At 46.1% G+C, this 24564-nt stretch overlaps 1 protein-coding gene and 1 pseudogene across 2 annotated transcripts in view; one reads left to right on the forward strand and one right to left on the reverse strand.

Annotated features, from left to right (window-relative positions):
• LOC308259519 (uncharacterized protein) overlaps positions 1 to 23807 on the reverse strand; it is a gene marked incomplete at both ends in the record, with an annotated part of 110232 nt that extends 86425 nt beyond the window's left edge. The window contains 2 exons of the mRNA XM_080690563.1: positions 22754 to 22995; positions 23784 to 23807. Of these exons, the coding sequence (XP_080546689.1) occupies positions 22754 to 22995; positions 23784 to 23807 (266 nt within the window). The remainder of the gene's footprint in view (positions 1 to 22753; positions 22996 to 23783) is intronic.
• LOC308272485 (small ribosomal subunit protein eS8-like) lies at positions 10205 to 10814 on the forward strand (annotated as a pseudogene). The gene has a single exon. The product of its transcript is annotated as a small ribosomal subunit protein eS8-like (transcript).
• Positions 23808 to 24564: the final 757 nt, after the last annotated feature.

A 24564-nucleotide genomic window follows, 5' to 3' on the forward strand; every position in this document is an offset into this window, starting at 1 on the left:
GAGATTTCAGGATGTTCTCTGGGAAAGAGAGTGGTCATACGGTCAAGAGTGATGGGAAAATGGTTTAAAGATGGGATAACATGAGCCATGTGGACACGAGCAGGAATGAGTCCCAGAGGGGGACAGGACAAGTCAGTAGGACCAGGTGTGGGCCAAATGGCCCCTGGTAGCATCCCAGGACCTCAGAGCTGGGAGAGACTTCCAAGTTCCCCACTTGCTCTTCCCAGCAGAACATCAAGGTGAAATAATGTAGGAAGAGCTCCCTGGATGCAGGTACAGCAGCATGACCAAGAGCCCAGGTCTTTGCAATGCCTCAGTGCTCGCTGAGCGCTTACTAAGCACCAGAATTTATTCTACTGAGAAGGAAACTGGGGCTCTGAGAGGTGGGTTATTCAAAGTGGCCCGGCTACCGAAGATTTAGACCTGAGATTCAAACCCTATAATGTCTGGCTCAGGACATAAACACTGATTTTCCACATCAGCCAGCCTCTAGGCTCTGCAGGTATAAGATACGCAGTCTCTGGAATTCCTCACCTGTTGCTATTTACAACCTCTTCAGAGAGAACTCAGATCTCCTAACCTCTTGGAAGGCAGCCCAGACAGGAGGCGATGCTATCTCTGTGACAAAGAACCACGCAGCATCTCCGGGTGGGGGAGGGGACTAAGATCAGGTCCTTGGGAGAGTCTGTCAAGAACACCACGCGCGCAGACGTGAGCAGGAGTGCGCGCACACACTCATGGACATGCTCACGAACAGACGGTGTGGATCCCCGTAGCTCTGCAAGGAAAAGGGGCCGCAGCAGGACTCTCCGCTGTCACCTGCTAAAGACAAGCTGTTCCACCCCCCACGCCAGCCCTGGAACCCGCGTGCAATCAGACACAAAGAAAAACAGCTCCGTTTTAGCCGCCAAGTTGCCATGCAAAGAAAATCCTTCCCAGGACAACAGATTTCTCTGAGAAGAATACAAAAGGGTGGACAGGTGGTTTCCCACTGAAAAGCGTCACCCGCAACTTTCCCCTCCAGACTCCATGCTGCCTGGTCAGGCCTGGAGAGGAAGAGGCATGCTGGCTTATAAAATGGAGACTTTGTTTTGAAATGCCAAGGATCTTTGTTTGGGCATTTTGATACACTGAAACAAAGGAAGTTTCTTGGAAGAAGAGAAATGATGCTGGGTACAATGTGTAGCTAGCACTTATTAAATATAATAATAACAGTAACTGCCATTTACTGAACACTTACTACATGCCAAAAACTAGCATGCCTTTGCATGCTTTCTTTAATTCAACTTTCACAATAGCTCTGTGACACAGAGTGGGGATGGAGGCCCCGAAAGGCTAGCTCACTTCCCAAAGGACACCTAGTTGGTAAGTTGATAGCTGGGGTTGACACTTGAGTCTTCCTGCTCCTCCTGCTCCCCCTGCTCCATGTATATGCAGGCACGTACACATGATCTAACACAAAAAGTAAAGCACAGAGAGCAACCAACTCTCCAGGAAGCAGGTAGGACTCCAGGACACAGACTGAAACCAAACTCGCCCGTTACGGCAGGCTGGCCAATACCCTGACTAGTACTCTTGTTTCTCATTCAACATTCAAGCATTTCCATTCTCCTTGAATTTCAGGCTTGCCCTGCCTGTCTCACCCCACTCTCAGCAGAAGACTCAGTCTTCTCTTCAAGGAGCAGAGGGGAGCGGCCCACAGGAACACTCTGGGCTTCTACCACCAGAGGATTTTAGGCCACATCTGTGCCCTGCCGACTACCCCCTTCTCCACTGTGACTCCATAGGGCTGTCCCTCATCCTACTGTGCCAGGACTTCCATCTGGGCCTTGGGTCCCATTCCCACCTTCCCTTCAAAGAACTCCCAGTAGCAATCATCCTTTCTCTTTTATCATTCAAATCCCTCCGGTGTACTGGCAAAGCCTGGGTCTCACACCAGCATCCCAGCTGCAAAGGAAGCTGGGAAAACAAGTCACCCTGTGTACTGAGCTTCTAAAATAAGAACATTAGCAGCCAGGAGCATCCTTGCAGTCAGAGGAAATGTGTTTAGCTGCTATTGGTGGGAAAGAATGGCTAATATTCACCAAACAAATAAAATACTTATCCCAGGACCTGATGTATCATCCTTCACCCTTAGGCCTTACCTTACCAAGTGTGTGTAGAGCACACCTTAGAATACCATATTGTTAAAATAACTACTCACCTGCTTCCCCAATTCTCCCCACCCAGAACTTCCCACCAATAACACTTACCCGTCCCCGTGCCCCAGTCCCTGTTCTCTCCATGGAAACCAATGGCTGTCTGATAACCTGTGCTTAACATGAATGACTGAAGATGGGTTAGTCACTGTCTGATTGATTCTTCCCTGAATCTTTTTTTCACAGTTGATTCCAGGAGCCACAGAGCGACCATCCAAAGCAATTTCAAGAAGCTGTGAAATTTATTATGGGGACAAGTTTCAGTCAGCAAGGAGGTCTTTTGGCTGAAACAACTGCTCTTCAATAAAGACCCTTGAATCAAACAGTATCACCAACTCCCAAACTACCAGGGGCCTTTGAGCAGACTTGACAGGTTTCCTCACTCAGTCTTCCCATACACCCCACAGGGTCTTCAGGGCACATGCTATCATCATTTGATAAATGAGATGCCCTGAAAGGCTTAATAAACTCCACAAGGGATTAAAAATGATAAACAGGATAAGAAAGATTAGTCCTAATCTCCTGACGTCAAACCAAGTGTTCCTTTCTTTCTGTGATTCCTGGTTGCCCTTCTTCAGGTGGAGAAAAATCCCAGTGGTGTCAGCGGGAAAAAGAACAAAGGAGCCAAGGAGCAAGACCCCGGGAGGCAGGGAGGCTGGCAGGGGAGCAGAAACAACCCGAGGACCATCTCTCTCCTGCGATGCATCCTCTCGTAGCTTTGATTTAACTCAGTGTTTTCAAATGGGATCTGATTCCCAAACATTTACATGCACCAGAAGGAATGAATATAATTATCTTCCTCCTGTCTCAAAAATTACAAAAATTAGGGGATGTCCAATGACCACAGAAGGAATTCAGGAGCTGGGGCAGGGGCAGAGGGAGAGGGCCGCTCTGTACAAACCCTGCCAGCCTTTCTAGCCACCATGGCGGGGAAGGCCTGCGACGCGGAGCTCCATGATTAAAGCAACTGCAAATTAGTTTCAGCAAAGGTCTTTCCCCTTAAATTGAAAAGCCCCGTGTAATGGAATTTCATAGACACTGCTTTGGAAATGACTTCATACCTCACTCTGTTCGGCGCTGAGAGGTGCCACATGCCATGAATCATAAGAGGTTGCGGCTCTCGAGGGGCTGCTGAGCCGTCCTCCGACTTTCACATCTACGCTCTACCAGGTACTGGCCCCCATTCCTTCCCCGTGGAGCACCGGAGTCTCTGCCACACAATTAGTGTCTTCTCTTCCTCCAACCCAGGCTATTTACCTGCAAGCTGTGCTTTTTACCACAGTCGCGCTACAAATGGATTGCCAAGGTGCCTGCGTTTTTAGTAAAAAGCTCTGAAAGGCTATAGGGTTTCCAGGCTGCAGCAAGATTGCCAGTAGAAAAGATGAAGTCAAGTTGATAAAGATACACTGTATACTTCCCTGTTTCCTGGGCCACCTCTGCTTTCTCCAGCCTCTCTTAGACACTATGGGGATCATATTTCCAATTTGTTGGCAGGTTTGCAATGAACCAAACAGGCTGGATTTCAGACCAGTATTTCCAAACAGCTCAAATGACACATTTACTCATGCAAGAAAAATGTATTAGCACCTACTACGTGCCAGGCACTATGCCAGGCCCTGGCCAGCAGGACTGCCAGTCTCATTCTTGTGGTGTGTACAATCAGGTCCTGGAAACAGGGGGTATTTAGATAATGCAGGGAATGCAAAACTGCACTTCTAATAACGCTGTACTTGGGACGTCCCAAAGGAGCCCAGGAGATGATTAGACCTGGACAGAGCATCTGGAAGGCAGCCCAGGAAGTGGCCCTCGAGCTGAGAATTAAGTGGTAAGAGCCAACCAACTGGAGAGAGAAGGGAACATGCTGGAAGCAGAGGGCACAGTGTGGGCAAACACTGCAGGGCAGGGGTGCAGTGAGGGCTAGAAACAAGGCTTGGATTCATGAGGCTTAGCAAGCCCGGGAGACTGAAGAAGAGCCAGTCCCTGCAGGACTTGGACAACATGCCAAGGAGTTTTGTCATATTATTTGAAATGAGAATTGCACGCCATGGGAAGGGGGTGATGGGGTGAGGGTGGAAATGTGGTACCATCCAACCAGAAAATGTCTCTGGCTGCAGCATGGAGGTCACACTGGAGGCAGGCCCTGAGCTCTTTGCCAAAATCCCACTGAGGAAAGCAGGTGTTGAAAGTCTTGTCTTCCTGGGCAGTGACTACACTCACCTGAAATCATAAGGCCAATGACATAGCCGAGCCAGGAATTTGGGGTGCCAGCCTCCTGCACCAAAACTTCCCTGCTACAGTCCTACCTCGTACTAGCACAACTTTTAAGGAATGATGCTGTCACCGGGGGCAGTCGATAAACCAGGCAGCAGATCCCTTCGCCTCTCTGGGAAATTACCCAGAGACACAGACACCAGCATCAAGGTGCCAACTCCAATCCTGGGGTCACCAGTAGCCACAAGGTAGCCTCTTTTCCTACTTTATATAACCTCTGCATCTGAGAGGAGTTCAAGAGTGTGCTCCTAAAAACAACCATAATTGAAAAGGTAACCTCTGGCCACTACCCATGTGCTGTGTATCAGTGATGAGAAAGACAGCTGGTCACCCAACTGGCTGAAGGCATTTCAGAGACAAGGGCCCTTGTGGCAACTTACTTACTTCAGAGCACATTGTTTCTGGGCCTACAGTCCCAGAACTTGGGAGGCTGAGACAGGAAGATCAGAAGTACAAGGACAGCCTCATCAATGTAGTGAGACTCAGCAACCTAGTGAGACCCTGTTTCAAAGCATAAAAATAAAAAGGGGGCTGGGGTGTAGTTTGTAGTTAAAATGTCTCTGGGTTCAATCCTCAGTACCAAAAAAAAATTTTAAATACATTGTGCTCATTCTATTATTTTCCATTTACTAATTTTGTGGGCAGGGGATTACAGGGGGTTGAACTCAGAAGCACTCTACCTCTGAGCTACACTACAATTCTATTTTATTTTATTATCTTGAAACAGTGTCATACTAAGTCACCAAGGCTAGACCCGAACCTGTGATCTTCCTGTCTCAGCCTCCCAAGCACTGGGATCACAGGCACGTGCCACTGCGACCAGCATGTTCATCATTTAATAACATATCTACCTACGATTATGGTGTTAATTTTTAAGCTGTTGCCAACTATTTTCTACTACAATGGTCCTGCCGTGCCCATTTTGCACAGGTACAGTGACCAGAGCCTCTCACCTTTCCCCTCTGCCCAGTCATCAGAGTAGATTCTGTTAAAATTAGGCTACCAGAAGGGGGCGCACATAAACACCATAGCAAGACCACATCAGCATGGGCTAGGATATTGAATTCCTTGGATATCAGGGATTTGCCTCAATGAAGAGCAGGACAGGTGCGCTCCAAAGGGAGGCAAAGGAAGGTGGAGAGACAAGAAAGCAGGCCTGGCTGGGTACCCGTGATGGCAGCCAGCGAACAGATGTGGAGGCCTGGGGTGCCAGTACGGGGAGGAACCAAACCGCAGGTTCTGGGGTAACCTTGGTTTATCCCTGGATGAGATCAGCTACGTGTGCAGCAAACTTTGTCTCTTCTCCCTTTTGGGGACACATCTAGATTAGGTTTCCAGCGCCCTTTTTAACTTCCTTCCTTCGATGGAAGGAAGCCCATATGCTACTCTAATTCTTCCCCAAAGGGTCCTACAGAGTCCTCCTGGCTCTTCCCTGAACCCCCATGACTCAGAAGGCTCCGCCTGGCAGTCTGAATGAAATGAGGTTCTCAGACTGACTCAGAGCAGTGGTTCTCAACCCGGGGCAGCTGTGTCCCCTGCCCCAGGGGACATCTGGCAATGTGTCGAGACATTCTGGGTTGTCCCCACTGGGAGGGTGCACCATGGGCATCTATTAGTTAGCTGCTAAGGATGCAGTTAAAACATCCTACAAAGAACAGACCAGCCCTCCACACAGAGAGTTATCCTTCCCCCAACTGTCAATGGTGCTGCTGCTGAGAAGTGAGCCTGGTGGAGCAGAGGTACAAGGAGGGCTCCCAGTGACTGCCTGGAGGAGCATCCCCCACCCCACGCCCCTCTGTGCACACGGACCTGCGTTAGCTGGTTGATTTAAACAAGAAACCAACTTGTATTGTGTTAAGTCACTGAGATTCATGATAGCAGCTAGCATTGCTTTAACAAAGACTAACTGCTAGGGGCTGGTCTTTCTGTACACACTTGACAGGTACTGGGAAGATTTCTGGAACAGAGACGTAAAGGGCAATGAATGGCTGGCCCAGCTATCAGCAGGGGTGGATAAGGTCAGGAATGCAGCGGGCGCTGCCTCGCTCTTGCCTTCTTACTGACCGACAGCAGCTCCTGTGGGGAGAAGCTTCCAGCAGCGTGGCCCAAGGACACAGCAAGAACCTAACACCCATCCAGGGAAAACAGAAGAGCCAGAGGCAGAACCGGCGCTAGCCCCTCTAGTTTCCCTCTGCCCCTCGCCCTTTTTCATGTGACAGGGACGAGCTGACAATGATCAGCAAGGTCCTCTTAGTATATGGTCTGGTCTTGCTGTGACTAATAAGATGATTGGTTGTGTATATCCGCTTTATGGTTGTTCATTATATCACCCTAACATAAAGTAATTTAATTTCAGTGGGATAATTAGGGTATCTCTAATCTAACTGATAGTCTGAGTGAAATGAGATTCTCACAGGGAGATTTGTGTATCAGGAGACTGGTGACCTCCGGCCCCAATTTTCACACAATGTATTAATCTGACAGTCCCCACTTCCCAGGCATACTGTATCCGCATATTTCTGAGACTGTGGGTTACAGAACACACCCGCAAATGGGATTACTTTACTTATAATGAGATTTCCTTGGACTCAAGAAGAGAGATCATAATATTTTAACTGAGGCCTTCAGACTGGCGGGATATCCAGATGTTAGCTTAAGTCTCAAGATGAAAACGCACCTATGAAGAAAAGAAGTCTGCCTGGGCTACTGGCAGTGCAGCTCCATGGGAGAAATAAAGATGGAGCCACTGAGATGCCAGCCTGGCTGGCTGGATCACGGCCACCCAGCACGGGGAGCCTGTCCTCTCCGGCTGAGGGCCGCAGAAAGACCACCTGGCTCTCCCCTACTCCCATAGGGAGGCGACAGGAAGATTCTGCTTTGTTAAGTTGGGGAAGAGCAGGAAAGAGATAGCTGAGAAGAGCCAGCGAGGATGGCAGGGGCGTCAGGGCCAGCATTCTGAGCAAGCTGGGACACAGACCTGCTGCCTGCCCCTCAAGTCCCCAAACGCCCCACCACTGGCTGACCTAGCCACTTCTGTCCCCCATGCTGTGCCCGAACCTCATCAGTGGCATAGCTTCTTTTATGCTAGTAGCTTCAGGCAGGATGCTGATTCTATTAAAATTTGCTACTGAGCCAGGGGTGGCAGCACAGGCTTGTAATCTCAGCATTTGGGAGGCTGAGACAGGAGGATCGCGGTTCACCGACAGCCTCAGCTACTTAGTGAAGCCCTTTGCAACTCAGTGAGACTCTGTTTCAAAATAAAGAATAAAAAAATAGGGCTGGCGGTGTAGCTCAGTGGTAGAATGTTCCTGGGTTCCATTCCAAGTACCACACACAAAAAAAGGCAACAGAATGACTAGACTGTTCTTCTCTGAGCACTGCTCATGATGTTAGATACCTTACAGTGGGTCTCATGGTTCCAAGCCCCACCAGAATGCCAATTTAGGTATAAGGTCATCAACAACTGGCAACCAACAGATGCCAGCTTCCATTCACCTGTCACTAGCAACGATGTGACCTTGCACTTCAGAGGGTGGAGTCTCTGGGCCTCACTGATAGCACTGCAGAGGCCTTTGAGGTTTCAGTGGGGCAGAGATGGTGAGCAAGCTATGGCCATGCTGGCCTGTCTGATGATATTTTATGGTCTCTATAGGGCTCCATTTGGATTCATCCTATTTAGCATCTTTTTAACCCAAACAGCATTTCTGCCTTTGTGTGGGTTAAGGGCACAGGCACTGGTGGCGGGCAGAGCCAGGTCACACTCAGGTGTGGCAGGGCCTTCCCTCAAACCCTGCTCAGTCAGTGCCTAAAAAGAGAGGGCGCACAGGAGTTCTCTGTAGCACGGAGGAATGCACTTGCTCCCAGTGCCATCTCATTAAACCCTGTCTCCTTATCAATCAGGTGGAGCGAACAGCACAGAGGACAACAGGTAGCCATAAGAGTTCAATGAAGTGAGGCCATGGGTACCCAGCTCCCACCATCGATGGCTGCCATCCCTCGGAGTTCACGACTAGTAAAGTCTTCCTGCTCTTTCAAATCCCAGAAAGGCAGAATTTCCTCCCCAAATCCTCTGTTCTTCAAAGAAGCATTATCAAGGCAGAGAGCTGTAAAGTGCTGGGAATGGGGTAGGTTTATGTTTCTGAAAGTAATTAAAAACCAAGAGTTCTCAGAAATCAAAGATTTCCAAGCCAATGTATGCTCCCATGTGTGCTTTCCATCTTAAATTTTAATTTGATTATGCACATTTCCGACTAGCCACAGGAATGGATGAGGGCCAGCATCCCGTCTTTTTGTATTTTCTCAGCATCACCTGCTTCTTGCAGGTGCTAGAGAAACAGTAAATGAACAAAGGAAAGAAGCGCAACCTTGGATTTTAGCCACTGGGTTTCCTAAGAAGGAAGACTAGTTATACAAGCATTTGGGAGGCTGAGACAGGAGGATCACAGTTCGCAGACAGCCTCAGCTACTATTGAGTGAGGCCCTTTGCAACTCAGTGAGACCCTGTTTCAAAATGAAGAATAAAAACCAGGGCTGGGGTGTAGCTCAGAGGTAGAATGCCCCTGGCTTCCATCCCCAGAACCACACACACACACAAAAATTGCTACTGAAAACACTCCCCATTCTGTCGGGTGTGTGTGTGTGTGTGTGTGTGTGTGTGTGTGTGTGTGTGGTGACCTTGGCCCCAATTTTCAAACAATGTATTAATCTGACAGTCCCCACTTCCGAGGCATACTGTATCCCCATATTTCCGAGCCTGTGGGTTACAGAACATACCGCAAAAGGGATTACTTTACTTATAATGACATTTCCTTGGACTCATGAAGAGAGATCATAATATTTTAACTGAGGCCTTCAGACTGGCAAGATATCCAGATGTTACCTCAAGTCTCAAGATGAAAACGTGCCGATGAAGAGTAATCTCCTTTTAATTTGTTGTTGTTGTTGTTGTTGTTGTTTTGAAACAGGGTCTTATTAGGTTGCCAAGAGTCTCCGTAAGTTGCTGAGGCTGGTCTCAAACCTGTGATCCTCTTGTCTCAGCCTTCCAAGGACTGGGATTAGAGGCATGCGCCACCACAGCTGGCTCCCATTCTTTATCCATCTATTGAGTGTTCACATGTGCCAGGGGCTGATCAGGCCCCAAACAAAACCTATTTCCAGGCTCCTAATATTTGTCAAGTTTTACTACTTCAGACTCTGGTAAATTTCCTCTACATTCCTTTTAGAATTTAAAATAAGAAAAAAACAATGTCTTTCTTTAGAAGAAATAATATGTCTTCTTTTGATCAGATAACAAGAACTCTGATGCTCATCCCCCATTTTCTTGGGTGCCAGGAACAGTAATGTCATGCTTAATTGTGGTACAAGCAGTTGGACAGTTTTGTCTTTTCTCTTATTTTCTAGTCTCTTCTTTTTCTATTCTTAGCAAAAAAGATTTAAGTGCAGCATATTTGGTTGGCACTGCATTTCCAGTTCAGTTTAAAAAGATTGTATTTTTTTTCTCTCTTTTTGGTACTGGGGATAGACCTTCTACCTCCAGGCAACACCTCCAGACCTATTTTATATTTTATTTGGAAACAGTCTTGCTGAGAGCCTCACTAAGTAGCTGAGGCTGGCTTTGAACCTATGATCCTCCTGTCTCAGCCTCCCAGGGACTGTGATTACAAGCCTGAGCCACCACACCCAGCTTGTATTTTACTTTTAAAATATAAGTAGCTCTTTTCAGCTGGCGCCAAGTGATGGGCATCTCTCGGGACTACTGGCCCAAACGCCACAAGACTGGGGGCAAGAGAAAGCCCTACCACAAGAAGCTGAAGTATGAGCTGGGCTCATAAGATTGGCCACCACTGCATATACATAGCTCGAGTGTGAGGACGCCACAAGAAGTACTGGGCCCTGACACTGGATGTGGGCAACTTCTCCTGGGGTTCTGAGTGTTGTACTCGCAAAACAAGGATCATTGGTGTTGTCTACGTGTACAATAATGAGCTGGTCCGCATCAAGACGCTGGTGGAGATCTGTACCGTGCTCGTTGATAGCGCCCCATCCTGACAGTGGTATGAGTACCACTTGCACTGCCCCTGGGATGCAAGATGGAGAAGGAAGAGATTTTAAATAAAAACAATCAAAGAAGATTCAAAAGAAGTACGATGACAGGAAAAGAATGCCCACATCAGCAGTCTCCTGGAGGAGCAGTTCCATCTGGGCAAGCTTTGTGCCTGCGTTGCATCAAGACCAGGACAGTGTGGTCGAGCAGAAAGCTGTGCCCTACAGGGCAAGGAGCTGGAGTTCTATGTGAGGAAACCAAGGCCCAGAAAGGCAAATAAGTCTTACTCCCTCCTGTCTTAGCTCAGGTAATAAAGGTGTTTATTGTTCTAAAAACATAATGAGGAGATAGAAAGGAAATAGGCCTGAGAGATAGATAGGGAAAAGGCCTGGGTAGAAAAAGTTAATTTCCTGAGTTTCCTGAGGGGCGATGAATATCTGAAATTCCAAAGGCTCAGAAATAAGAAGGACCAGAGCTTCACAAAGCCATCAGTTTACTAATCAACAAACCCAGGAGCCTCCACCAGAGCAAGTCTGACACTTACTGAGAGGAGACTCTTCAAAGGACTTGCAAATACCCTATGCAAATTCTGAGAGCTGCTTCCCAGAATTCCTGGGATCTCAAAGTCAACCTAACCAAAAAGAGGACTAGCAGACGTCGGGCAAAGGCCCTTGTCAGCCAGCAAGTTGGGCTTTTCCCTCTCGGGACCCCCTCCCCTTTTGGGAAGCTGTTCTCTCTCTCACAGGTTCTGTTAGCCCTGAGAGAAGGCAGAGTGCAACTAATGGCATGTGGCCCAGGATGCTCTTGGGTAGGGACCTGAAGGCCTCTGCTGGACATCAAGGCTGACCAGGGCCCCTTTTCTGGCAGATCGCGTAGACTCTGGGAGAAAGTAGTTTGCAACTGACGGCACTTGGCTCGGGTGACACTCAGGTAGTGACCTAAAGGCAGCTACTGGACATCAGAGACCCAACAGCCAGAGTGGTGTTCTGGAACCCTGTAAGGAAATGCCGAGTTTCTTCTCAAGAAACTCCGTTTCATCTATGATGAAACTCCAGGCTTCTTCTCAGGAAACCCCCTTTTCATCTTGGGGGGCTCAGAAGAAAACCCCGTTTCAATAATAATAAGCAAAGTTAAGCTGGGTATGGTGGTGCACCCTGAACTCCCAGTGCCTAGGAGGCTGAGATATGAACATGGCAGGTTCAAGGTAAGCTCCAGCAACTTAGCAAGGCCCTCCACAACTTAGCAAGACCCTGTTTCCAAATTAAAAAAAAATAGAGCTGGAGATATAACTTGGAAGTAAAATGTCTCAGGGGTATAACTTGGAAGTCCCTGGATTTAATCTCTAGAACCCCCCTCCAAAGAAAAACCACAGATAGAAGTACTGGCTTATAAAAAGTCACTGTTAAAAATCCTTTTGTAGGGGTTTATTAAGTGCCTAGTAATAAGCTGGGAACAGTGGCATACACCTTTAATCTCATTACTTGGGAGACTTAGATAAGAGGATCATAAGGTCAAAGCGTGTCCTGGCAATTTAGCAAGATCCTGTTTCAAAATAAAAAAAATAAATAAAACAAATCTGGGATATACCTCAGTGGTAGAGCACTCTGGGGTTCAATCCCCATTGCCACACACAAAAAAGTGCCTATTAATAACTAACATCCACTGAGCATATGATGCCACCTCTTCTAAGTACTGGAGACCTCATAACAGCCCCTAAGGTAGTTCTATTACTAGCTGTACTTTAAAGAAAGGCTATGAGACCACAGAGACACCAAGTAGTTTTCCTGAGATTATACATTCAGTGAGGGGTAGAATCAGGACCAACGCCTAAGTAATCTGACACCAAAGGCTGCCCTCTCTTTTTCTTGAGATGGGTGGTTGTTTATTGGGAATTGAACCTGGGCCATTCTATATCTGAGCTATGCCCCTAGCCCTTTATGTTTTTTATTTTGAAACAGTGTCTTGCTAAGTTACCAGGGCTGGCCTCAAACCTGATGCTCGGGCCCCAGCCTCCCCAGTACTAGGATCACAGACACGAGCCACCATGCCCAGGGAGACCGCCTTCTTTAACCACTGCTTTTCAGCACATGCGACATTCAACAGAGGGTTTTTTGATGAAAGGTGGGAGCCCCTGTCCCTGAAGCCACCCTCTTTGTACCTGGACGCTCCTGACAAAAAATCCCCACCCACCGCCTTCCCTGCCTTCCCCTGGAGATAACCGCAGGCTATGCTGGCTCCTGTCTTCCATTCCTCTCACTGCTAAACCAGCCACCGCTGTGCTGCCATCATTACGGCCGGATCCCACTAGGGTGTGAATGGAGGTCTCAACCCAAAGTCTACTTTGTGGCTTCCTAGTATGAGAGTCCAATAACATGCAGCTGTCATGGGATACAGAAACCTGTCACATGACCCCAGGAGACAGTGCTTCTTCATGCCCCTGGAAAAGGAAAGACCCTGAGTGAGCCAGCAGGGTCCAAGAATGAGCTGTTTTGTAGAGCACTGCCAAAGAATATTCACTGGGGACAAAATGTGTGCCAGGCAAGGTAACATACTCAGGATATATGAACAAATAAGGTACTGCTCTGCCCTCAGGGGGCTCACAAGGGGGAGATGGACACTAGTCCCACTCTCCAATGAAGGATACACTGTCCTGTAGCTCACTGAGTGCAAAGGGGGCCAGAGAAGGCAGCAGCTCTACATGTGGGAAGGTCAGGGAGGATTATGGAGGGAGAAGACACTTGAGCTGCTTCCCCAGGAGGCTCAGAGCAGCACACAGCGGGCACACGCTGAGCAAGGAGCTGTGCCCCACACGCCTCACCTAGAGAAATGCTCAGAACAATGGTTTGTTTTCCTGACCACCCCCAGACTCCCAAGCACATATGTCTGGTGTTCAGAGGACTGTAAGGCTCTTAAACACCTTGAGCCAAAGCATTCTACAATCTCCCTGGGCTCCAGGCTCCCTGCCACAAATGTTGGTTATTACGGCACTGTACGTGAATCAACAATAATTAAATTAACAACAGGCTACTGACCCTCCTTCCAACAAGACTGGATTGGAAGTGGTGAGTAAATGGGAGCTCTAGAGAGCTTTCGGATGGACTGATATCAGGAAAATCCATTTTTCCTTTGCCCATGTTTAGAAGGAACCACCTGCACAAGGCCAGGCTAAAGGCTCTGGGGTAAGCCGGCGGGCCCCACCCAGCGTCTGCAAGCTTTGGCTCTCTGTAGCTAGAAATCCAGAGAAACAAACCCTTGGTGCTTGCTGAAGGGCAGGCTGGCTTCCCCAGGGCAGTTTCCTGGCTTCTGCATGTGATCAATTTAAGGCTTTACAGTGTGATGCTGATGCCGCGGTATCAGCTGTTGCTCCCCACTCATGCTCTCTCGAGACTTGCTAAGGACTCCAGGTAGCTGACACAGGAATGTGTTAATTATTACCTCATTTCTCATTACTGCCATGAAATACCTGAGTCTGGGTAACTTTATAAGCAAAACAGTTTTAGTTAGCCCATGTTCTGGAGGCTCAAGGGCATGGCACCAGGGTACCATTGTGGCTCTGTTGAGGACCTCATTGGTAGATGGCACCATCATGGCTGGGGTATGTGTAAAAGAAAGAAATCACATCCTGAGAGATGATGCCTGGGAGCACCTCTGGAGTCATTTTCCTCTCATAATGACTTGTTCTAACTAATTCAGGGTCTGAAGAGAACTGCCTTTAATCCCTTCTGGGTAACAACCTCAGTGACCTACTAGACTCACAGTAGGCGGTGTGTGTGTGTGTGTGTGTGTGTGTGTGTGTGTGTGTGTGTGTTTGGATTGAACCCAAAGGTATTCTACCTCCAAGCTACACCCTCAACTCCTTTTTAAATTTTTATTTATTTATTTTTGCAGTACTGGGGATAGAACCCAGGGGCATTCTATTTCCCTAGCCCTATTTTTTTGTTCTTTATTTTGAAACAGGGTCTCACTGAGTTACAAAGGGTCTCACTAAGTAGCTGACACTATCCAAGAACCGTGATTCTCCTGTCTTGGCCTCCCAAGTGCTGGGATTACAAGTATGCGCCACCATGCCCAGCTTTTATTTTATTTTATTTTATTTTATTTTATTTTATTTTATTTTATTTTATTTTTTGAAACAGGGTCTCTCTGGGTTGTTAAAAGTCTGCCTAAATTGCTGAGGCTGGTCTCAAACCTGCAATTTTCCTGTCTTAGCCTCCCAAGTACTGGGAGTACAGGCCTGTGACACCACACCCAGCTTAGGCACTACCTCTTTAGGGTCCCATCACCTCTACTTCACCACACCCAGGACCAACAGGAAACCTTCCCAGGACAAATCAAAGGTTTCAAACCAAAGTACCTGTGTAATAGTCACTTCTCTGATTGTTTACTGTGTGACAGATGCTATAAAGACATGAACCCCAAAATCTCACAAGGGAAGAGTCTTATTCAGTCTTTCAAACAAATGAGGAAATTGAAGCAGAGGATGAATGAATGGCAGAGTAGGGAACCAAGATGTGCCTGGCTGATCCCATCCCGTGCTCTCCAACTGCTACGCGGTGTTGCTTCCTACAGGTAAAATAAAGCAGACTTGCTTTATTTGTTTGCTCTTGGCTATCAAGCGGGAAAAAATGTAGACTTAATCCTTGCTTTTCACTCGGAAGACCACAAAACAAGCAGATCTTAACTAAATCAGTAACAGCCTACTTAACTTACTCAGCCTCCTTCCAAAATGCCAGAGCAGAGGTGGGAGGAGACACACGCAGGGGCCTGGCTCTTGCTGTCAGAGACGTCCCACCCTGCTTTGATTTCCAGGGCGCTAACATCCCATCAGCGCCCTTGCTCTCTGGCTACTGATGTGGCTCTAGCTTGGGGAGGCATCAGGGAAAGTTCCGAAGGCAGGAGGAGGGGAGCAAAGGACTCCTTCCTCTTCTGGTTCTGGCAGCTGTCAGCTCTGGGTCCAGTTCTTCCAGCCGCTCATAACCCCTTCCTCTACCCAGCCCCAGCACCTAGCATCCTCTCCTTGTTCCCAGCACCACACAGTCTTCCTCTAGGGTTCGGCACAGGGCTTCCTTCATCATTGTCCTGGGCTCTGGAAATCTTACTTTTTTCTGGGCTGTTTCCCAGCACTAAATATAAGAACATTTTCTGAAATGCTAATCCTATATTATTTTCCTGTTTCTGCTCTGTAAGTCTTTCTAACACGCATGTCACCAAATCCCTGAGTTAAATTCCTTCTGTTTAAGAGACCTGGAGAGGTTTCTACTTTCCAGACTAGATCCCAAGTGCCACCCTCCATATGTCTGCAACTATATTTGTTAGAAAAGTTTCTCTCAAGACTTCCACTGCTTCCTTCTCAGCATCCTGGTTGTCCAGTCTTGACACATTTCCCTAACTTTGTCCTCCCTGATGATAAAGTCTATAGTTTGCTGATCATTTATGTGTTTTGCAAACATTATACTTAATTGTCACGCCTGAGAACTGAAGCATCTCTGACCTGAGCCAACACCCTTCCCTCTGCTCTCAGGCCTCCTCTCTTCTCTCTTATCTCGCTACAGGGCTCTTTGAGCTGTGCTTTCCTATTTCTTTTCTTATTTTCTTGTCTCCTATTCTTTCCTTTCTTTGTATTATCTAAGATGAGAAGTCTGCCTTTAAAAGAGGCCTCCTACTTCCTGCCCTCTACAGGACTGAATTCGGACTACTTGGTTGCTAAGGACAGTTCTTCCCTAGTCTCAGACCTAGCAGCTTAGCCTAACCCCAGTAAGCTCTCTCCCAGAGCTCTGACTTTCTCCAAGGCTAGGTCCTCTCTCCCTAGCCCCGCCCTCTCACTGGCAGGTCTTTCTCTGGTTGCTCCTGCTATTTGCATGACAAAGAGAGCTGGTGCAACTCCCCTTTGACCAGCACAGCCCTTGAGAGGCCCTTTGTGAGGGGATAGTGAACGCCCAATAGACAGCCTAAGGAAATCCACTTTAAGGATTATTTAAGAGCAAACTAGTTACCACATAAGAGCTGACATGCAAATGCAGACATGTAATCCTAGAGAATATTCCAGAAGAGTGTCCCTGATGACTCTTATGTATTCTCTTGGCTGGTTTGATGAACTTTTCTTCTTGGTGGTGCTAGGGATTGAACCCAGGGCTTCATACAAGTTAGGCAGCACTTTATTACTGACCTGAATCCCCTCGGTGATCTTCCTCCAAACTACACCCCTAGACCGATTTTACTCTTTCTTTGGAAAATGGATCTGATTAAGTTTCTGAGAGTCTCACTATGTTTACTGAGGCTATCCTCGAACCTGCAATCCTCCAGTCTCAGCTTCCTAAGATTATAGGAATGGGCCACCTGTGCCAGGCTCCTAGTGAATTCTTTTTGAATAAGCAATGCAAAGAGGTAATTCTTAGTCCCCCAAGAATAGAACTTTACATAATTTGGAAAACAAACTGACAATGTCAAGTTGCTGGCATCTGGATACTCATTTTATTTGTTTCAGATTTGTCTATCAAGGCTGAAACGATGGAGAAAACCAATATACACAGCTTTTTTTTTTTAAGGAAGAAGACTAATTAACATTTACTAAGTATGTGCGTTTTGTCAAGCACTGTGCAAAGGGCCTGAGGGGTCTTATCTCACTTAACCCAGCATGGTCACTGGCTCCTTGTTAAAGATGAGGCCACTGAGTCTCAGACCCATTAAGAATCTCACCCCCGGGGTTGCTGGAGGAGGCAGGTGTCACCTGCCAGTTTATCCACAGGCCACACCCTGAACCAGAAGCCACCTGTGTCCCCTTGCTGGCCAGCCCCAGCTCCCGCCTGGCACGTCTTTCCTCCGCAGTTTGGCCCTGAATACACTTCAGGATAAGTTCCTTCGCTGTGATAAGCAGGGCCCACGATCTCTGACAGCTGTTCCCCGCTCTTCATCATCATCTGAAACAATCAGTAAGCATTAGAGAGTACTTTTCCCTTTACAAAGGTGATAATTAGATAACAAGCTGAGATTAAAGTAATTACAGTTAGACAGCTGGCGAGGCAGCACAGTCATGTTGAAATATTGTTGGTACTTCAGCATCTGGTTCTAATAACAGCATAGGCTAAAGGATTTTACATTAATTACAGAACATAATTTAATATAAACATATTTAATTACAATTGATGAGCGATAAACTATTCGAGAATGAATTAACCCCTTCCATGTGTCAAAGTGATGGGAACTCGGGGCAGGCTGCGGCCTGTTCCACTGTCGGTTTCACCATCCCCAGCAAGCCCCCCACAACTCCCCAGACCCCTCTCCTGGAGAAACCCACCCTTGAGAAGGAATGTTCTAGGCCAGAATGTTGCTGGACAGCTCGTGGGTGTTTGGCTCCAGTACAGCACTGACCACCCAGGGAAATCAGAAGAAACGAATGTATAGTGCAGCCCGGGCCTGGCAGCCCTTGTCCTCCCCTGCCCTGCACCAGAAGACTGAGCAGCCCGCCCTCCTCGCCTGATCTGAGCAGCCTATTCTGAGGAAATATTAAAGGTAAATCCACCTTCTTGACAAAATCATGAGAGTCCTAGGGCATCTTGAGAGTCTATGTCACCTAAAGACTTCTGCCCAAGACAGAACATTATTCAAGCAGGATTTCTTTACAAGCTGCCAACCCCTGCCCATTCCTGAAACTAGCAGAAGTAGACCTTCCATTGAACAAGTTATGATGTATTAGGACCACACGGACACAATCTCTGTTGGATAAAGGACTCAGCCACTACCACCTGCACGTGGTTGTTCCAGGAGACCCTTCTTAAATAGAAGACATTCAAAAGTCACAAAAGCCAAACAATGCTAGGTCCCAATTGTGTCGAGGTGACTCAGACATCAACCCAAAGAAGGTCCGAGGCTGACCCTTCCCAGAAAGAGTGCACAGCACTGAGCACATTGGAAATTTTACCATTAAGTGTACCTACATGACAACGATGGGAAAGGACAAATATCCTCAAACTGTTTTTACCATTTGCTGTGGATTTTTATTTTATTTATTTATTTTTTTTGGGGGGGGCGGGTCTGAGGATGGAACCCAGGGGCATACAACCTCCAAGCTACCCACTGTCCTATTTTTTATTCTTTGAGACAGGGTCTCACTAAGTTGCGGAGGGCCTCACTAAGTAGCTGAGGCTGTCTGCAAACCACAATCCTCCAATCTTAGCCTTTCAAATGCTGGGATTACAAGCGTGCGCCACCATGCCCAGCTGGATTTAAAAACATGAAGCATGCATTCATCCTAAAACTAAAATGAGGGATGAAAAAGACAGCATATGATTCATAAGTAAGCAAGTGTGATTGGCTTCAGAAGGACCAAGTGACACACAGAAAATAACAGTAATGTGAATATTCAGGATGATATAGCACACAAGACAGAAACAGGCAAGCTAATGTAAAAGCTCTTCTGTGCACACCTTTTTTTTTTTTTTTTTTTTGGTAGTGGGGATGGAACCCAGGGGCATTGTACCCCTGTTAGATGAATTAGGTTCTTATTTCAGATCCCCCCCATAAGCTAAGTCTTCTGAAAGGCCCTGGTCTGACCAGTTAAGCTACCATCCCCCTCTGACCGTACCTGGTCACTTACCTGGGAGACCTGCCCCCTCCTGGTGCCCTTGGCCAATGAGTGAAAGAGACATTCCCCGCTGACCCCAAGCCAATTACCTGGCCGCCCGACCCCCTCCCATAGGACTCTAGCCAATTAGTTCAAAGGGCATTTCTCCTAGCCTATTAGCCCCCAAGCTGTAACCCCAAGCCCCTATATTAACACTGATCCCAGCACATGCTCCTTCTCTTCCTGGATTCTTCTTTCTTTCTCTCCCCCTCTGTCTCTCTGCCTCTCTCTCTCTTTCTCTCTCTCTTTCTTCCTTTCATACCGGCCCCTCCAATAAATCTCTTGGTTACAAGGTGGTCTCTGGTGTGGTCAAACTTTGTCCTTTCAGTACCTCTGAGCTACACCCCCAGTCCTATTTTTTAGTCTGTTTATTTATTTACTTTTTTTGGTGGTACTGGGGCTCCTGGAAGCCCTTCTACCTCCTGGTTACACTCCCAGACCTAGTTTTATACTTTTTATTTGGAAACAGGGTCTATTAAGCCAGCGCGGCTGGCTTGGAACCTGTGCAATCCTCCTGTCTCTGCCTCCCAAGCGCGGGGATTACAAGCGTGCACCACCACGCCCGGCTAGTCTGTTTATTTTTTGAAACAGGGTCTCACTGAGTTGCAAAGGGCCTTGCCAAGTAGCTGAGACTGTCCACAAACCTCGATCTTCAGGTCTCTACCTCCCAAAGGCTGGGATTACTAGCATGAGCACACCCTTCTGAGAAGAGAAGAAATCTAAATTCCCTCACTTAGCAAATCTGAGTGAGAACACTAAGGTGGTTTTTGTTGTTGTTTTTGTTTTGTCCTGTTTCCTTCTGTATTTTTTTTAATTAAGCTTTTGTTTGGAATCCAAAGGGGACATAAATGGCAAGTAAGCAACACAGCGTTTGTTACCACTCTGGCCACGTGTGGTAGCACCTGCTTGTAATCCCAGCATTAGGGAGATGGAGACTAGAAGACTGGAGGACTGTGGTTTGTAGAAAGCCTCAGCTACTTAGCGAGGCCCTTTGCAACTCAGTGAGACTCTGTTTCAAAAAATAAAAAGAATAAAAAATAGGTCCGGGGGTGTAGCTCGGAGGTAGAATGCCCCTGGGTTCCATCCCCAGTACCACACACACACACACACACACACACACACACACACACACACACACAGTTACCACTCTGTCACCAAATTAAAACTTTTATCAGAGGAGGCCAGCAAGATAATGAAAAGACAATTCACAGGATGGGTGAAAGTACTGCGAATCATGTAGCTGAAGCGAGTACTCACAATATTTAAAGAATTCTCAAAACTCAAAAATTAAAAACAACTCAATTATAAAGTGGGCAGAAGATAAGAGTAGAGGTTTTTCCCAAGAAAGATGCACCCAGAGGCCAATAAACAGAAGAAAGATGAGTGACATCATTACTCACTAGGCATATGTAAATCAAAACAAAATGTAATACTATTTCACACACAATAGGATGGCTATAATCAAAAAGACAGAACAAGAGTTGGTAAGGATGTGGGGAGACTGGAACACTTGTATACTAAAATATAAATGCCACAGCCACTATGGAAAACAGTTTGATGTTTCCTCAAATAGTTAAAACATAGTGTTACCATATGACCCAGCAATTCTATTTTAGGTATATACCCAAAAGAATTAAAAAGATGTCCACACTGCCAGGCATGATGGTACATGCTTGTAATTCTAGTACTAGTACTTGGGAGGCTGAGACAGGAGGATTGCAGGTACACAGCCAGCCTCAGCTACTTAGTGAGGCCCTCTACAACTCAGCAAGACCTTGTTTCAAAATAAAGAATAAAAAATAGGACTAAGAGTATAGTTCATAGATTGCCCTTGGGTTCAATTCCCAGTACCACACATACACACACACGAAAAAAGGTGTCTACACTAAAACGTATATACAAAATGCTCAAAGTAGTATTATTCATAATAACCAAAAGTACAAATATCTATCATCTGATGAATGAGCAAGGAAAATGGGGCCTATTCACAGCATGGAAATAGTATTCAGCCACATAGAGGAATAAAGTACCAGTACATGCTATAATACAGATGAACCTTGAAAACATCTTGCCAAATGAAAGAATCCAGACACCAAAGATCACGAATGGTATAATTCCATTTATATGAGATGTCTGGAAGAGGCAAATCCATAGAGACAGAAAGCAGATGAATGGTTGCTAGGGGATGGGCAAAGACGGAACTTGAAAGTGGCTGCTAATAGGAATGTGGCTTCTCATTGGGGGTGATAAAGATATTCTGGAATTTTATTTTTTAATTTTTTGTACTGAGGACTAAACCCAGAGACATCTACCTCTGAGCTGCAGCTTCAACTTTATTTATTTATCTATTCATTCATTCATTCATTTCATTTCATCTGAAACAGAATCTCGCCAGGTTGCTGAGAGTCCCACTCAATTGCTGAGGCTGGTCTTGAACCTACAATCTTCTATCTTATCTTCCCAAGTACTAGTATTGGAATTACAAGCAAGATTACAGGCATGTGTCATCATATCTGTCTGATATGCTGGAATTTGATAGATGATTGCGCAACATTGAATATACTAAAAATGACTGAATTGTATAATTTAAGTGATTATAACATTGGACTTCATGTTATGTAAATTTTATTTCTAACTGGAGTTTAATCCCAACAGGGAATCCTGGGAGCCTGGATAAAGTATGCATGTAAGAGTTATCTCCCCCGAGAGGAGAAGAAGCTGGGGTATTTACACGCCAACTCCCATCAGGTTCAAGGTGGCTTCTAGGAGGGCATTGACTCCTCTGCACTTCTGTCTGCCTTCCTAAGGGTCTCTGATGGCCAGAGAAAGTCCTTTGGCAGTTGCCAGCCAGGCCAGAGTACCCCAAAGTGGGCAGGCCAAGAGCACTGCCGGTCTCTGCCTCTCTCTCACAGAGTTACCCTAGGATTAAGTAAGAAATTCTGTGTGCAATGTTTCACAGTGGCAGTAACAAAGTTCTCAATAAATGTGAGTTATTTTTATGGAAGCCTCAATAAGGTTAAACAATTTGATCAAAACAGCACGGCTAATGAAAAGCCAGTATTTATGCAAATCTCTCTGCAGGACTCAGCCTTTCGTATAGAGAATTAAATTAACCAAATATATACTAACCAATTTGGAAACACAAAGATCAGATGGCAAGCGCATCACCACGGTGTTCGGAGGATATAATAAACATCTTTACATCTTCCCTCTCTCCCCTCCCCCCTCGGTCCCCTCTGTGAAGGAAGCAGCTGTTTTTCTGACAAAAAGGCCTTGAGGGTTGATGTTAATATCTGCTCAAGTTGCCCAGAGCCTGAACATTATGTGGTTTGTTTTGTAGGTGCTTATTTGAGATGCAAAGCCTGCACATTTGCAGACAAACAATTTAGTGCAAAGAACCACAGTATGTGAACACCTGAGACCTCAGGAGGGCCAGGGGACACATTCCCCACTCACATGTCGGTCCTTCCCTTCTCTGGAGTATACCGAAGTGTCATTCACTTGAAAGAAGAGATGGGCTAACCAAGGAAGACGCTAGCCCAAATGCTCTACTCAGACTCCCAACCAAGGGCATGCAAGAGGGTCAAAGTGAGGCTCCAGGGCTGCAGAACCCACGCCTACCTGATGAGGTAGTGGTTGATAAGAGTGTCAAAGTAGCTGTAGTACACGACGTTGTTCACATGGCCGTACTGGTCATTGTCCTGCCACCTTGTCTGGATGGGTAAGAAGTACCCATAGGCCTCCTGCTGTCGACAGAAATCTTCAGTGCTCTGGTTCTTGGATGATGTAGCCAAGGAACGAGCATTCCTAGGAAGCAGTCTCAAAACCCAAGAGGTCATGGCAGCTGCAGCCTTAGAGAGTGCCTTCAAGAAAAAGAGCAACAACAGATAAGAATGTTTCTCAGAAATTTTATAACAGCCTTACAAAAGCAATTATATGAAAACTGGGAATGGATCCACTGTGTGATCCAGCTATACCACTCCTGGGTATCTTTCCAAAGGGACTGAAATCAGAATGGTTATGGTGATATATGCATATCCATGTTTTATTTTGTTTTGTCTTTGTGGTAGGTACTGGGGGTGGAACCCGGGGACATTTTACCATTGAGCTACACCCCTAACCCTATTTTTTTTTTTATTCTTTATTTTGAAACAGGGTCTTACTGAGTTGCAAAGGGCCTCACCAAGTATCTGAGGCTGTCTGTGAACCATCATCCTCCCGTCTCAGCCTCCCAAATACTGGGATTACAAGTGTGCACTACCATGCCCAGCTTGCATATCCGTGTTTATAGCAGCACAATTCACAATAGCCAGATTACGAAAGCAAACTAGGCATCCATCAACAGATGAGTGGATTACTAAACTATGGGGTATGCACACAATGGAATTCTACTCAACAAGAAAGAAAAACAAAATAATGTCATTTGCAAGAAAATGGATGGACCCAGAGAACATTAAGTGAGATTAGCCAGTCACAGAAAGTGAAGGGTCATTATGCTTTGCCTCATAAGTGGAAGCGAGGGAGTAATCGGGCTACCAGAGGGACTTTAGGTAATGGAGCAGAGACCCCAGTGGAGTGAGGGAGGTGGTCTAGGGGAGGGCGGAGGAGAGCAAGAATTAACCAAGGAAACACTCTCACAGACACCATGTACCTGTGTGAGAATACCAATGACCATGTCAATATCATGTATGGGAAAGGAGGGAGAGGGAGGAGCCAGGGAAACTCACCAAGTGCTGTGTGTAAGTAGGTCATTCTCACTATTTACTACATTATGATGTGAGACTATAAGACTATAATGCACTAAAATGTATAAGAAAGAAAGCAACTTCATTAAGTTTTAGCCACTGGTTTAAAAAAGACACGAGGGGTGATTTCCTCCCTAGGAAATAAATCTTTCCTTATAATCCAGGCCCTTGTCAGAAAACCCATGTACTGTTTAAAAACATTCTTTACTAAAAACGTTTGGGCACACACTTCCAGAAACGACTGGTAAAAGTCTTTGTTTGAATTTTATTAGAGGGAAGTTGTAGTGTGTTTGTATGGAGGTCTTTTGTTCCACAAAGTATTTTTAATGAGATGAAGTCCACAAAATCTCTAAGAGTTTAAAAACTGAACTCAGGCCAATAGTATATAATAAAATGTTTCTAAGAAAACACTATCTATAGGGCCTGCCAAGTGTAGTACATTAAATTCTTAACAAATCATGCCTAATGGAAAAATTTTGAATATGCATATACAAAAGGAAGAAAATCCAATGACCCAGTAATACCCACTATTGATACTTCCATGTACGTTATTCTCATCTTTCATTTCTAGGTGTATATTTTTAGTGGTATCCTATTGTGTGTGTTGTTTTAAAATTTCTTATCTTTAATAATAGATCAGTAATGTATTTAAATATCTTTCTACATCTTTTGTAACATTTAATTCTG

This window comes from Muscardinus avellanarius (genome assembly GCF_963383645.1).
Source record: "Muscardinus avellanarius genome assembly, chromosome: 1".
Lineage (NCBI taxonomy): Eukaryota > Metazoa > Chordata > Mammalia > Rodentia > Gliridae > Muscardinus > Muscardinus avellanarius.